This window comes from Mastigoproctus giganteus, chromosome 12 (assembly GCF_048544385.1).
Source record: "Mastigoproctus giganteus isolate SK-2022 chromosome 12, ASM4854438v1, whole genome shotgun sequence".
In the NCBI taxonomy this organism is placed as follows: Eukaryota; Metazoa; Arthropoda; class Arachnida; order Uropygi; family Thelyphonidae; genus Mastigoproctus; species Mastigoproctus giganteus.
The window spans coordinates 9,792,499-9,809,699 of NC_143586.1; the positions used below are offsets into that span (position 1 = coordinate 9,792,499).

Consider the following 17,201-nt stretch of genomic DNA (forward strand, 5'->3'; position numbering starts at 1 on the left):
TTGTCCAAAGATCATATTAAATATTTTAAAATGTTTCTTGCTCAACAATGTCAATCAATGAAGCACGAAATACAAATTTTGTCTGCATTATTTTACCAAATCAATTTTAAAGACATTTTTTAATATTTAAAAGTTATTGATAACTTGGTTTTAATAATGGGCTAAAATCAACTACAATACACATGTATTTATGCATTCAAAATAAAATTAAGGAATCAATAATTATTAGGCAGTAATAATGTGTGTATTTACCAATAATTGGCATACTGCTGTAAACAAAGTCTAAAATACATGGTGTAGTAGAAACTGTAATACACAGTTTTTTTCCAGCTGACTCTCAGAATAAAGCATTAATTACTATTGGTCTCTATTATTTAATAAGTATTCATATTTGACAATTAAAGAATAAATGTTACTTTAATTTGCAAAGATATCTCCCATAGGTAACCATATAGTTTTGCTCTGAGTTGAATGATAGAGAAACAGTTCTCCTTGACCTTGTTCATCATTGTCCCAGTTTATCTGGTTGGGAATGCTAGCCCATATTCTTTTGAAATTTATACATGACACATGCTCCACAAAAGATAAACCAACTGTGGATGGTAAGTGGTACCATATGCCTTGGACATCCTGGTGTAAAGCCAGATGGCGAGTTAAATGATCACCACATCCAGTGAGGACATTAACAACACCTCCAGGAAGGTCTGATGTGTCTAATACCTAAAAAATATATGATAGCATTAAAAAAAAATTATTAGGTAGCACACCTCACCTATTTTGAAAAGTGATTAGGATTATGAATTACTGGTAACATATCTGCACTCATAATAAGTAACACTGACTGCTATAACATAGGGCTGCAAATGTATAATGTACATGACAACGACAATGTACGTTATCAAATGTGCAAAATTTGATGTGATTTTGCACAATATTTGATAATAAACAACACTTGTTTACTGCCATTTGTTTTCATTTAACAAGTTTAACTATTGTTTATATTTGTATTCTCTAGTACTTACTTTTAGTCATTATAAACATTTATAGATGTGAATAATTTCATTTGTCAGTGCTTAGCATTTATTGAAATATGTGTGCTTCTCCAAAACTATTAAACTAGATTTACTTAATTAGTCACTGCTAAGATCACTAGATATACCTATCTAAAATCCATAACATTTTAAAATCTGACATTCTCAATCCCTGAGGGTGCCAAATTTTAAAGAGTTTACTGTATCATGAGAAAAGGTTATAGAAGAGAAAAAGAAAGAAAGAAAGAAAGAAAAGAGAAAGGAAAGAGTTATAAATTTTATTTAAAAAAAAAACAATAATATGTAAACATATACTGTATAGCAAAACTAGTGATTAATTATTATTATTATTATTAATAGTTTGTTTGTTTGTTATTTGGTTTTTAGGAGCATTAGCAACTAAGGCCATGTTGCTCCGGGATATGCGGTGGTCATTCCCTGACCTTTCCGCATCCTCCGTATTTGGTGATGACGGGCTCGAACCCCTGTCTAATCAAGAAGTGTGTGCTACGCACTGCTGCTCCTTCCCACTTGGCTACGGAGGCACCCATTAATAATAGTAGTGGCAATGATGATGCAAGGAAGCAAGCTTATATAGCATCAGTCTTAATCCCAAGAAAACCCAGTAAGTCACTTGATCACAGTGAGTACTATTCATCCTCAGTATTATTAATACTTGTAAGTACTGGAATATCTGTTTTGAATGAAAAAAGTAACCAACACACACACAATAAAAATTAATAAAAGTATAAAGTATGTGTCTGATGAATGGCAGCACCTGGAATGTCAGTTCAACTCTGCTGTGTTTCGCTGTGGTGACAGAAGATATACCTGTAGATAGAAAAAAAGAACTAATCATGAAAGAAACCACTTCAGGTTAAATTAGGGATTCAAACTGAAGGAAATTTTGTCTAAAGTTAGATTTTCTTTAAAAACAGGGGAACCATTTAGAGGTAGATAACCTGAAATAGTTAACCACTCAACTGTTTGCAAGAAAAGGAATTATACAGAAAATTACACAATCTTAAACAAATATTTAAACAAACTGCTTGCATCAAAGGAAATTTGCAAAATTTACAGATGCAAAATACACAAAAAATTATACAAAGAAATTATTACAAATTCAGAAAAAAAAAACAGAGGGAATTAACCATTAAAGTTAATAAATGTGCAATCAGTTCAAGACATGAATAGGTGTTCTCACAATAAATTTTACAAGATAATGACATAAATTATGTTATTGCCCATGACATTCAAATTATGATTAGAATCAAATAAGCAATGGAAAATTTCATAGTAAAAAAATATGGAGCAAACAGTTGAGATGATGTTAACAGATTATACAATTTGTGTGACCAGGCTGACAGAAACAAGTAAGTTTTTGAATACTTAAAATTATGAATTTAGAATAGATATTGATCAATAAATGCAAAACAGGTTTATAAGTCAGACAATAACTGTTGTCTTTTAACAAAGACAGAGCATGAGAAATTCTGAAAGGACTGAAAGAAAGCAGGAGGGGAAATTAGGACAGATTCCTGACCAGGCTCATTACTGATGTTTTGGGGTGCTGCATCTAAAAGTTACATTAAATTGCTTTGGTTATAAGACATGTAGACATACACAGTAATAATAATAAGAAAGTTAAAAATATTACAAAACATTAACTAGACATTTACCATTAACAGACTTGAACTTTTATTTAAAAACAAAATCAATTCTTCAGTTTTTATTTGTTGAAAATAGATTAATAACTTTTTCATTCAAGTTTGGTGCATTGTTGACCAAGCTTTTCTCTATCGAAAGCATTGCTTCAGCATTTAGCCTTTCCTGATTCATAGTGCTCCTTAAAAATGTTTTTATTCTTTTTATTGTCGAATGGCAGTGTTCAGGCTCTGAAGTAGTCATTGGAATGGCCAAAAGAACTTTTATGAGTTTTGTAAGTTCACCAAGAACTTCAGCTAGATTATTTTCTGAGATAAATTTCAGCAAGTCAGTTAATTTGCAATAATTGTGTAGGTCATGTCTGCTATAGAAAACTAGTAATTCCGTAAGAAGTTTTTCTCTTTCAATCATGGGATATGCCTCAGTAGTCTCCCGTACCTCTTCCATGGGCATTTTTGTACAAAAAATAACAAAGTTCTCCTTGTTAAACAATTTAGCAGCAATTAATTGCTTTGTAAAAGAATATCTCTCACCTATGTCAACACTTATATAGTCGCATACTTCCTTCGCTTCAATCATGAGTGTTTTTGAAGGATTTTCATAGTACATTGAATTCCTGATTTTTAGAATGGCATTCTTAAAATTTCCTATATATTCATGTATTTTAACCGCTCAATTTCTCAAGATTGCATTTGATTATAAATAACTTCCATGTGAGGCATTATCTGATGAAAAGTTCTAACCAGAACTTGAATTTGTTCATTACTCAAGATGTGCAAAATTCCAGTTGCTTCTGAAATCGTCTTATCTCCATTTTCTGTTGCTTGTAGTTCCATCATGCACTTTTTAAGGATTCAAAATTTTCATAAACGCTGTTCATGTTTATGAAATTGAAGTTCCATCTTGTAGGGGAAGGTCAGGCAAAATGGCTGTCCATATGCTTTCCGAGAACAGAGAGACGCTGTGGTGATCTTGAGAAAAATGTTGGTATCAACATGGTTTGAAAATAATATTCTTGAATCTCGGGTACTACTTGCTGCATTTCTCATCATCAGATTCAGTTGGTGTGCATAGCAGTGAATAAAATGTGCATTTTTTGTACACTTCTTTTATTTTAGCCTGAACTCCACCTTTCTTGCCTTTCATCACACTTGCGCCATCAAATGTCTGAGCAACCAGTTTTGAATATTTCCTTCCAAGGATTATGTCTAATTGATCTAAAATGCACTTTGATATTCCATCTGCTGTTTGGTTTTCCAGAGTGAAAAAAAACCCCAAAAACACTAAACAATGTCTCCATTCAGTTCACATCTCAGAACAATTACCATTTGTATATGTTCTGAAACATCTGTTGTGTTATTAGCCATGACAGCTACGAATGAAGCTTCTTTAATTTCTCTTTTTATTTCATCCTGGCATGTTTGCAGCAAACAGTCAAGAATATAAAAACAACATCAACGCCAGAGCTTGCACTTGGTCATCACGCAACACAGCGGCAACCCCTAAGGCAGAATGCGCTGGTCCCACAGGAACTAGTAGTTGTTGGTGACTCTATTGTCAGGGAAACGGGGAACATCCTTTGTAAAAAGGATAGGTGGAACAGGACCAGGGTATGTCTGCCAGGGGCAAAGGTTGATGACGTTGTAGAGCGGATATCATCTTTCAAGGGCACAAAAGGTGATATAGTTGTACACGTTGGCACTAATGATATTAAGAGTAGGAGACCGGCGGAATTACTCAACAAGTACAGGTCACTGTTGAAAAAAAGCCGTGAAATAGGGTTGAATTTGAAAGTGTCTGCAATTCTGCCCAGACACGATAGGAGGGAGTACATGATGAGAGCCTTGTCGATCAATTCGGCCCTGGAAATATTGTGCAAGGCTCAAGGGGTAGAATTTTTTTCAGCCTGGACTGTACTTGTTAACAGGAGAGATTGCTTCTACAGGGATGGGATACACTTAAATAGAAAGGGTGCAAGAATATTTGCTGATGCTATCGAGGCAGTGTTAGGTGGGTCGGAAAACTGCTAGTTTGGGGAGATACAAAGACTAATAGTTTAACAGTAACCGCAGGCAGAGGTGAAGGTGATTCTTGCACAACTTCTATTAGAATAAGAAGCGACCTGGAGCGAGGGGTGTTGGGGTTTCAGGGACGGATGGCAGTCATCATGGAATAGTTGGGTATATGAGATGTGTTAGGGTAACAAGGAATAGGCATAGGAGCATGTATGTTTGCATGTATACCAATGCTAGAAGTATAGTAAATAAATTTGATGAATTTGAAGTGTTGGTCAAGACATCAAAGGCGGATATTGTTGGGATAGCAGAGACGTGGTGTCACAAAGATATAATGAATGTAGAACTGGAATTTGGGGAGTACAATGTGTACAGAAAGGATAGACAGGACAGAAAGGGAGGGGGTGTTATGCTGTTAATTAAGAAAAACATAAAATCAAAGGAAGTGCACCCAGTTAATATAGATGAACTGTGCTCTGTTGAGTCAGTTTGGTGTGAGATAAGCACTGCGAAAGGAAAAATAAGAGTAGTAGTGTGTTATAGGCCTAATGACTTGAATGAGTACAATGAACAATTGTACAGAGAAATAGAGTGGGCCAGTAAATCAGAATGTCTTATAATGGGGGATTTTAACTTCCCAGATATTGACTGGAACTTGTGGGTTGGTCACTCACACACTAGTCAGACTTTTGTGGATTTATTGGATGATTGTTTTCTGCAGCAGCATGTTCGAGAGGCAACCAGAGAAAGTAACACTCTTGATCTGGTTATCAGCAGTGATCATTCGTGTATTAAGAATTTGCAGATAAAGGAACCACTAGGTGGCAGTGATCACAGTGTGCTGAAGTGGGATTTACTCAAAGAGGTAACTACCGTCAGGGGTAAAGGAAAGGGTTTTTGCTTCCGTAAAGGGGAGTACAGTGGTCTCAGACAGTTTTTAAATTCTGTACAGTGGGATCAACTGACGATGTTACAAACAGTGAATTCTAAGTGGGAAGCATTCAAAGAATTAATCGTGGAAGCTACTAGACTTTATATACCGATTAAGAAATATCGTTCAAGGTTTAGGCCTAAATGGTTATCAAATGAACTAATGAGACTCGTGACAGAGAAGAAAAATGCATGGGATGCATATAAATTATCAGGTGACGCAGAAACCTGTGGCAGATATAAGCTAGTCTGTAATCAGGTCACAAAGGAGGTTCGGCAGGCGAAGGCGGATTACGAGAAATCTTTGGCAAAAGATGCTAAGAAAAACAGCAAGGATTTCTTTACTTATATAAACTCTAAAAGGAAGGGGATGAATATGATTGGTCCACTTGACATCGATGGTTCCACTGTTGATGATCCTGCTCAGATAGCAAACAAACTGAATGAGTATTTTGCATCTACATTCACACGTGAGGAATTATTACAATTTGAAAATGGAAGAAGGTTATCAAATTGTAGCAGTGTGCTTAATGATTTTGTAATAACTGAGAGCAAAGTGGAGGAGAAATTGTTGAAGTTAAACATAAGAAAGGCACCTGGGGTGGATGGGATCTATCCAGTTATTTTAAAGGAGGCGGCAAAGCAACTAAGCAAACCCTTAGCCATAATTATGAGAGCATCCTTGGACTCAGGGGAGGTTCCCACGGACTGGAGATGTGCAAATGTGTCCCCAATTCACAAAGCTGGATCGAAGGGTGACACGAGTAATTACAGACCAGTTAGTTTAACTTCTGTTCCGGGTAAAATAATGGAGTCGCTGGTTAAAGATGCATTGATTCAAACACAGCATGGGTTTGTTAAGGGAAAGTCTTGTCTGACAAATTTGATTGGTTATTATGATGTGGTCACAAAGGAACTGGATGCAAAAAATAATTTTGATATCATATACTTGGATTTCAGGAAAGCTTTTGACACTGTTGCGCATGGAAGACTACTGTACAAATTGGAGCAGAATGGTATTAAGGGTAAGTTGCTACAATGGATAAAAGGATGGTTAAGTGGGAGAAGACAGAGGGTGGTAATCAATGGGTGCTGCTCTTCGTGGACTAATGTTATTAGTGGAGTCCCACAGGGTTCGGTGTTGGGTCCACTGTTGTTTTGTGTATTTATCAATGATATTGATGAAGGTATATCAGGCTTAATGTCGAAGTTTGCAGATGACACAAAGGTTGGCAGGGCTGTTAATGACAGTAATGGCAGTGTGCTACTGCAACAGGATCTAGATAATTTGGGCAGATGGGCTAAGAAGTGGCAACTGAAGTTCAACCTTGACAAATGCAAAGTACTGCATATGGGTAGAAGTAACCCCAGAGAAACGTACCAACTGTGTGGTAGTACACTTAAGGTGGTAGAAAATGAAAAAGACCTGGGAGTAATTGTGCAGTCAGATATGAAGTTTTCTGAGCAGTGCAGACAGGCTGCTAGGGCGGGTCATGGGGTTTTGTCAATGATATATAGGAATTTTGCTAGCAGGGAAAAGGAGGTGATTGTCCCTCTGTATAAGGCAATGGTCAGGCCACGCCTTGAGTATTGCGTACAGGTCTGGAGGCCTCATTTTAGGAAGGATGTAGATTTGCTTGAGCGTGTACAGAGAAGAGCAACACGATTGGTGAGGGGAATGAAGGGATTCTCTTACCAAGAGAGGCTTAAGTTCTGCAAATTGCAGTGGCTGGAGACTAGGCACCTGCGCGGTGATCTGATTGAGGTCTATAAGGCCTTGAATGGGTTGAGCACGCTGAATTCTGATGGGATCTTTCCACTTGTTCAGATTACCAACCTACGGGGACATAAGTTCAAATTAAGAAAGGACAGATGTAGAATAGATGTGCAGAAATTTGCCTTTAGCCAGTGGGTGGTTAATTGCTGGAACAAACTTCCATCTGTCGTTGTGGAAGTTGATAGATTAAATAAATTTAAGGAGGAACTGGACAGGCATTTGGAGGGAATGGTGTGATTTTTTTTTTTTTTTGGCTGATGCTGCATAGGCTCCTACACTTGCTTTCTTGCATCATGTGCCACTACTACTATATCATTCTGAATAGTTTTTGAAATGCCTTTAAATGCTGCATTACTTTCTAAATGGTTCTTTAAATTGGAATCTAACGTACAGGCGAAATTTATTAATCCTCTGAATACTCCTGGATTTTTAGAATAGTTTTTTTCGTCATGTCCATGTAAAGGAATTTCAAACTGTCCACAAAATTGAATGCAGTCTGTTGGCCTCAATAAGCTATTCTTTAATATTTACACTTCCTAAAAGCGATAGTGAAATCACATTATCAATATGTTTCTTCAAACTCTCATGTTTTAGAGTTTTTTTTTTCACTTTGTTTATGTTTGTAAAGCCACTTTTTGTCCATGTTAAGTCACCTCCAAACAGCAAACATGGAAAACAAAACAATGCATTTTTAACTTCATGACCACAAAGCTAACGTTTCCTTTGGTACCATTCCATTCAGTTTTAAAACTGTGAATATATTTCTTATTATTACTTATTCCTCACTGAGAAATTTGAATCTTTGTTGTGGGGCAGCCTTCTTTTTTAATCGCATTTTTTTTTTTGAGAGATAATTGTGAAAAACAAAGTTGCTGAAGTTTATTCACTGTCACGCAATTTACTTCATGGGGAAGCATGGAGGCCACAATCGAATCAAATTTAACAAAATCGTGTGTCGTAGAAATAATGTTTTACTTACACATCACCTCATAACAACTTCAACTTACCAAGTACAAGCTCAATTCACAATTAAGCTGTAATCACATAATTACACTGCTGAATGTTGAGTATCAACTTAACACTGATATTATTTAGTTACTTAATGAGAATTCGGGTGAATGACAAAAAGACACCGACATTGTGGCTACACGCCCATCATGGTCAACCATGAAATCTAAACTGTGTGCTTTACAGTGACTTTGATTTGTTTCGCCTATAAAAAATGTATATTGGCAAGTTGCCAATGGCAACCAACTACCAGATATTCACTGGAATGCAAAATGTTTCACTGCCTGGCGCACAATGAGGCCTAAAGTTAATTAAATTTCAAAGTTGGAAACGATTTCATGTTTTTATACATTATTGAAATGATTACTGGAAATAGAGGATGCACATACTATATGCGGGTCCTGTTAATAAAAATATTCATTGCCTTGCATTGTTCTTCACAAAATTTCATATAACTCCGTTCACTGTATATCATAGCTCGGGCGCCGCAGTGCCTATGGACAAGCCGCCCCTGTTCCCGACAAGGAGTAAGAGGACGAGCATCAGACAGTAACTGTGACCAATATTCATTGTAAATAGGGCAAAAGAAAAGAATGTGGGTAGAATTCTCGACAGAATCACAAAGACAAAGTTTGGAACTGGAAATATGGAAATAGATAAGCTTAAAAATTTAAGGAACAGTGTCCTGATAAAAGAAAGCTAGAAAACATGCTGGGAGAAAACCATTTCCAAGTGTTTTTGTTAAAAATGTAACTTCTGGAATAAATAATTTTGTAATTAAACCTTTTTGGGAATCAGACCAGCAAAGTTGCAATGGTAATGAAGAATTTTTAAAATTTGTTGTTTTTCTTGTTTAAGACTGGAGGACACATCAATTTGAATTGCACTGAAATTTGCAGAAAGGCCTTTACAAATGAAGTAAGAAGATCCACGGTAAGTTAAATATAAGTCTATATATAAATATATATAAATATATATATATATTTACTTATATAAATAATTATATTTACTTATACAGGCATTTCCTGCTTTACGAGTTCCCGGGTTAGCATTAGCATAGGCATATAATGCAAGAAAGCAAGCTTATGCAGCATCAGCCAGAAAAAAAAAAAAAAAAACCCTTCCACTTCACCCATCCATTCATTCAAAATACCTGTCCAGCTGAGCCTTAAATTTATTTAGGCTATCAACTTCCACAACAAGGGATGGAAGTCAGTTCCACTAACCAACTACCCGCTGGCTAAAGACAAATTTCCGGACACCTATCCTACATCTGTCTTTCCTCAATTTGAATTTATGCCCTCTCAGATGATTATTCTGAGCAAGAGGCAGAATCCCATCAGCATTGAGCATGCTCAAACCATTCAAGGCTCTATACACCTCTATCAGATCACCTCGCTGGTGCCTAGTCTCCAGACACTATATTTTGCAAAACTTAAGCCTTTCTTCGTAAGAGCAACCCTTTGTTCCATTCACTAACCTTGTTGCCCTTCTCTGTACTCGTTCCAGCAGCTCTACATCCTTCTTGAAATGAGGCCTCCAGATATACAATACTGTATATCTGGAGACCTGTATACAATATTCAATACTCAAGTATACAATACTCAAGGTATGGCCTGACCATTGCTACAAGGGAATAATCACCTCCTTATCCCTGCTAGAAAAATTCCTGTATATCATTGATAAGACACCATGAGCTACTCTTGCAGTCCATCTGCACTGCTCAGAGAACTTCATATCTGCCTGCACAATTACCCTCAGGTCCTTTTCATTCTCTACCACTGTCAGTGTAGTACCACAGAGTTGATACGTTGCTCTGGGGTTGCTGTTTCCCATATGTAGTACTTTACATTTGTCAATGTTAAACTTAATTTGCCACCTCTCAGCCCATCTGCTCAACCTTTCCAGATCCTGTTGCAGCAGCATAGTGTAAGTGGTGTCCTTAACAACCCTACCAACCTTTGTATCATCTGCAAACTTGGACATTAAGCTTGATATACCATCATCAATATTATTTATAAATACAGAAAACAATAATGGACCCAACCCTGATGGACTCCACTAATAACATTAGTCCACGATGAGCAGTGTCCATTGATTACCACTCTCTGTCTTCTCCCCCTCAACCACCCCTTTATCCATAGCAGCAATTTGTCTCCAATGCCAAACTGCTCCATTTTGTGCAGCAGTCTTCCATGTGCAACAGTATCAAAAGCCTTTCTAAGATCCAAGTATATAATATCAAAGTTATTCCCTGCATCCAGTTCTTTTGTGACTGCATCAGAGTATCCAATCAAATTGGGCAGGCAAGACTTCCTCTTAACAAAACCATGCTGTGCCCGAGCTATAACTGAAGTGTTGTCCAGATGATCCTGCAGTGCTTCCTTAACCAGTGCCTCCATTAATTTTCCTGGAACAGAAGTTAAACTCACAGGTGTATAATTACTTGAGTCAGCCTTTGATCTTCCTTTGTGAATTGGGGTCACATTTGCAATCTCCAGTCTATGGGTACCTGCCCTGAATCCAAGGAAGCTCTCATAATTATAGCTAAGGGTTTGCTTACTTCCTTTGCTGCCTCCTTTAATATAACTGGATAGATCCCATCCACCCCAGGTGCCTTTCTTGTGTTTATCTTCAACAATTTCTCCTCCACTTTACACTCAGTTATTACAAGATTATCTAGCTTACTGCCAGAGTTGAATACACCTCTGGCATTCCCCTCGCTGAATAACTCCTCATGTGTGAATGTCGATGCAAAATATTCATTTAGTTTGTTAGCTACCTGAGCAGGATCATCAACAGTTGAACCATCGATATCAAGTGGACTAATCTGATTCATCCTCTTCCTTCTAGAGTTTACATAAGAAAAGAACTATTTACTGTTTTTCTTTGCATCCTTTGCCAAAGATTTCTCATAATCTGCCTTCACCTGCCTAACCTCCTTTGTAACTTGGTTACAGATCAACTTATATCTATCATAGGCTTCTGTGTCACGTGTTAATTTATATGTATCCCAAGCATTTTCTTCTCTGTCATACGTCTGATTAGTTCATCTGACATCCATTTAGGCCTAAACCTTGAACAATATTTCTTAGTTGGTATGTAAAGCCTAGTAGCTTCCAAGATAAGTTCCTTGAATGCTTCCCATTTTGAATTTGCTGTTGGTAACATCATCAGTTGGTCCCACTGTATAGAATTTAAATACTGTTTCAGACCATTGTAGTTGCCTTTACGAAAGCAATAACCCTTCCCTTTACCCCGGGATGGTAGTTACCTCTTTGAGTAAATCCCACTTCAGCACACTGTGATCACTGCCACCTAGTTTTTTGGTTCATTGTTTTTTGGTTCCTCTATCTGCAGATTCTTAATGCATGAAGAATCACTACTGATAATCAAATCAAGTGTATTACTCCCTCTAGTTGCCTCCTGAACATGCTGATTTAGAAAACAATCATCCAATAAATCCACAAAAGCCTTGCTAGTGTGTGAGTGACCAACCCACAAATTCCAGTCAATATCTGGGAAATTAAAATCCCCCATTATAAGACTCTCTGATTTACTGGCCCACTCTATTTCCCTGTACAGTTTCTTATTATACTCATCAGAGTTATTAGGCCTATAGCACACTCCTACTCTCCATTTTGATCTCTCAGTGCTTATGTCACACCAAACTGACTCGACACTGCACTGTCCAGCAATGTCGACTGGCTTCACTTCCTTGGATTTTATGTGTTTCTTAAATAATAGCATAACCTCTCCTTCCTTCCTATCCTGTCTATCCTTTGTGTAGACGTACTCCCCAAATTCCAGTTCTGCATTCCTTATATCTGTGTGACACCACGTCTCTGATATCCCAACAATATCTGCCTTTGATGCTTTGAGCAATACCTCAAATTCATCAAATTTATTTACTAAACTCCTAGCATTGGTGTACAAGCAAGTATACATGCACCTGTTCTTTTTCTTAGCTATCCTAACACAACCCATGTGTTTACTTGTACCGAAATGACTCCCAGCAGTCTCTGAAATATCCTGCATCTTGTTTTCCAGGCTTCTGCTCATTCCAATAGAAGCAGTGCAAGAATCACTTTCACCTCTGCCAGTGGCTACTGTTAATCTATTAGTCCTTGTATCCCCCCAAGCCAGCAGTTTTCTGACCCACCTAACACTGCCTCGATAGCATCAGCAAATATTCTTGCTCCCTTTCTATTTAAGTGTATCCCATCCCTGTAGAAGCAGGCCCTTCTGTTAACAAGTACAGACCAGGCTGAAAAAAATTCTACCCCTTGAGCCTTGCACAATCTTTCCAGGGCCGAATCGATCGACAAGGATCTCATCATATACTCCCTCCTATCATGTCTGGGCAGAATTGCAGACACTTTCAAATTCAACCTTAATTCACGGCTTTTTTTTCAACAGTTTACTGGTTTTTTTTCAAGTATCAACAAAATTGAAAATATGAACATTAATTGCAAAAAATGAATGTGAAACATTCATAAATACCGCATTTCAAACCATGCTCGTTGCTATATGATACAGTGTACCCTTGCTTTATGATATTAATCCATTCCAGAGACACCATCGTATCGTGAAAATATCATAATGTGAACCCAATAACACATTTTTTGGTAATTCATTCGATGACCTCATAGGTTGAAATTTTTGCTATATAACACTCGGAAAGGTCGTTTTCATAGTGTAAATTGTATTACAGTAGATACCAATTCAAAGATTAAAATGCACTACACTTTCGTTATCATATGTTCCATTATATAAGAATCAATTTTGAACGCCTTTGTGATATTTTTCTAAAACACATTTCTGTAGGTCACTACTATAAAACAATAAAAACAATTTGCACTTTCCAGTTTACTGGGCTTTTCCATTAGTGCAAGCAATTATAAACGGGTAGTAAACTCCATGTTTTTGCATTTGCAAAAATACTGATAACTGGAATTGTGTGGTTTTTTTAAGTTATTATGGTGAAATGTGTTTCTCCTTTATTGAAATCTTCAATCATAATAAAAACATAAATAAATTTTCAGAATCTTCTCTTCATTCCTTTTTTTTTTTAAGCTTCGTAAACTTGTTACTCCAAGCAAATATTGTTAGTTGCAATTTGTGTGTTCCATTAAAAAATGCTTATGCACGTTATTGAAATTTATAAAGAAAAAAAGAGAAGATTATCTTGGAAACAAACACCTCTTGAAGCATTTCTGAAGAAGACGACTCCTTGTGCAACAAACCAACGAGTGCCGAGCCAATAATGAGTGATCAACAAGTGTGCATTTAGTTGATGATGATGAAGAATAAACATTCTTTAACATTTGTAAGTCATAAATAATTGCTTTATTATTATAATTTGCTTGATTTTACAGGCTACATTTTCATTTCTTTGGATAAGTCAATCATTGTTTAAACAAAACTAATTTCATTGTTGAGAATGTAATCCCTATTTTTAACATTATGTATATGGGAAATAAATTCCCACTTTACGAACACACACTAGGAACGAATTAATTCGTAAAGTCGGGAACTACCTGTATATTTAATATTTATATTTAACTTATATATAAATATAAGTATTAAATATATCAGTAAATATAATTAAAGGCAGCAAGAAGACAGCAAAAAAGGTAGTAAAGTAACAATAAAAATTATTAAAAAATTTACTAATTTCCCTATCCCCAACATAGTTATCTAATTTTTTACTTGGGGAGGTTCAATTTGGAGAAGATTATCTGCACTGCCCTTCTCATAAACAGGAAAAAGTGAGGTGGGCAAGTGTAACTAGATTTAGCTTACTATAGTATACATAAATCAAAATATAGGCTACCTGACACATGTCCAATGCTAAGGTTGGATATTGCTGACTAGGAATTACTATAACTGCATTTCCTCTTGAAATGGCAGGAGCAATCATTGAAACAAAGGCGAGAAGGGGAAATTCATTTGGACAAACAATGGCAAGGACACCAAGAGCCTCATTTACCTGAATAACTGTTCCATATAGTTGTGTTTCCTAGAGGAAAAGAATATTTCACCATTTTGATTAGGCACCATTATGAAATATATCTCTTTCAGTTGGATGTTAGTAAGGAAAATGTTCTAATAAAAAAAAAAAATAATAATAACAATAAAGTTTATTTATTATTGTACATATCTCCAAGTTGTTCAACAGAGAAGGAAAAAGAGAATATAACATTATATAATATCACGGTAACGATGTTAGTTGTAATAAAGTATATGAAATACACTAGGATCTTGCTGTAAATGTACATTACATTTCTAAAGATGTTTGAGAACAGCAAGCAAATCCGTGAACAGTAAAGCTAAGGGCTTACAGGAAAAAGGAGCGTTAGAAATCTTTATTATAACAACAAACAAATACATTAGGTCAGTTAGAAAAAAAAAAAAAAAGTACTGTATAAAAATATATTTGATATCACATTGATAAATTTTATATATATTGATAGGCCATTAATTTTTCTAGATAACAATGACAAAATAAAGTAACAGTTTGTGTTGGTAAGAATATTTTTTATTTTTAATATCGATGGTCAGTAGAAAATAAAACTCCTTCGTCAGAGCTCTGTGGGATCCCCCACCTATTTAATATATATTTTTAACTGTTATATATATATATATATATATATTTTTTTTTTTTTATTAGTAATGGCCATATGGTGCAAGGAAGCCTAAGACTTATGCTGCACCAGCCAAAAAAAAAAAAAAAAAAAAAGGGTAAAATAATAATAATAATAAAAAAATAAAATAAAATAAATAATTAATAAAAGAAAAGGAAATAGACAACTTATGCATTTCCCTCCTCCTGTAGGTAACCTTTGAATTTCCCCAAAACTGTCAGCCTCTACCACCTATGTAGGTAACTTATTCCAGTAATTTATAACTCACTGGCTAACGTAAAACTTCCTGCAATCCAGTTTAAACATCTCCCCCATAACTTGAATTATGGCTCCTAGTTCTAGAATAATTTATAACATGATTTTGTATACATTTTCATCCAAAAGTTGTCGCAACCAAACCATAAAATTTGAAAAATTAAAATATGGACTTGGAATTCAATTACATTTTTTGTAGAAGAAAGTAAATACTCAACTGTACTGAGTTTGAAAGAAAAAACAAAGAGAATTATACTTCTAAAAAAAGGTAAAGAAAATGCAATTTATAATTTTTCTGATTTGCTTTTAAGTGTTTGGGACCTTGTTTTGCAATCACTGGCAGCTACACTGACCTTGTGATTCATTGATTGATCATATCTTTTTCCTTCACAGATCAACTGCTTGATCATTCAAAGTTAAATGTTGGCAACTGTTGGTTGCATGCACCCACAGTAAATTAATATAGCTGTCCATTCAGTGGCCTGGAAAGTGCATGTCAAACAGTCACCTTCCTGGATGATTTAGTGGCTGCTATCTGTTAATCATTTAGTTTAAAGCATAATCTTATTTGCTATTACAATGTCTCATACTAGATTTGACATTGAAGACCTGAAAGGACTTTATTAATGAATATTACTAGCAGTAAATATGCAAATTATTGAAAATAACTAAATGTTATGTGCTTTCAGATTATTTTTCATTCTATGTCTGAAACCAAAATCTGCAGAAAGTTGCAAGACTATTCTTACCAATAGAAAATGCCAATTCACTCTTGGAAAATTATGATAATGGTTCAAGAAAATCCAGTGTACATGAAAAGGCTTTTAGGTTTCTTTGCACATTTAATCTATATTTCTATATGTACGGTATCACCATGGCCTGTTGGCCAAATCAGGAGCATGGTGTTTTTTTTTTCTGATACTGTGTAAGCACAGCGTCTATCTTTTATTGCTAAAAGAGTTTTTTGTTTGGTTGCGAACTCATTTTTAAGTTGATGATTGAGCTCAATTTCCAAAATCTCTAGATTTCTATTCAGTATATACCCAGCAGTATCAATGAATTCAGTCAATATGTATAAAATATATCAATACAGTATTAGAATATCTTTGATACATGTCTTGTGGATTGAGACATTTTGTATCAAATGGGTCTAAACCTCTCCATTCACAGATCTGTATTTTGCAGACATCTCTGAGAATGTAACCTCCCACAAATGACAGGGCCTACTGAATTTATATAGTTACTTTACTATGTTAAATAGGTTACAAACAGTAAATAAACTCTCCATAATGCAATTACTAATCTAAAGCAATGTTTCTGGATCCACTTGTGAAACCTATGAAGCCAACAAAAGGTAAGATAAAATAATATGAGGCAAAAAACAAAAAAACAACTTATATACATATATATTTTAATACTTTTTATACATGTACATATAAGTATATATACTTTTTTTATTTATAGTTTTTAACGAAGTTAATCAAGTGTAGCATAGAGAACATAGCTGAGAGTTAACAAGGACAGGTAAAAAAAAAAAAAAAAAAAGGGTAAACTGCAGCCATTATCAACCAACTGCAGGATGGAAGCCGTCACAGCAATTCATGCTGAGGGAAATGGACCAGGGCGAGTTGGCAGAATGACCATATTTAGTAGTTAGGGGCTTAAACCCCGGTCTACTCAAAGAGCATGTGTTACTGACCATTTGGCTATGGAGGCCTTACAAGGACAGATATATTTGTCTTTGTGGAGAAGCTCTTTCAAGGCTGGCAAATCTTTCACAATCATCATGCCCATCTCTCTCTCTCTCTGGCCTCTCCTCTGTAATCAGAGATTCTTTTACAGTCAGCAACCAAGAGATACTAAACTTCTGGGA

General features: G+C 35.6%; 1 protein-coding gene across 1 annotated transcript in view; it reads right to left on the reverse strand.

The window, feature by feature from the left end:
* Nucleotides 1-417: 417 nt before the first annotated feature.
* Nucleotides 418-17,201, reverse strand: part of LOC150076668 (aldehyde dehydrogenase family 16 member A1-like) — a 111,334-nt gene continuing 94,550 nt past the window's right edge. The window contains exons 12-13 of the mRNA XM_090386600.1: nt 14,263-14,448; nt 418-720 (exon numbers count right to left, since the gene is read on the reverse strand). Of these exons, the coding sequence (XP_090242726.1) occupies nt 418-720; nt 14,263-14,448 (489 nt within the window). The remainder of the gene's footprint in view (nt 721-14,262; nt 14,449-17,201) is intronic.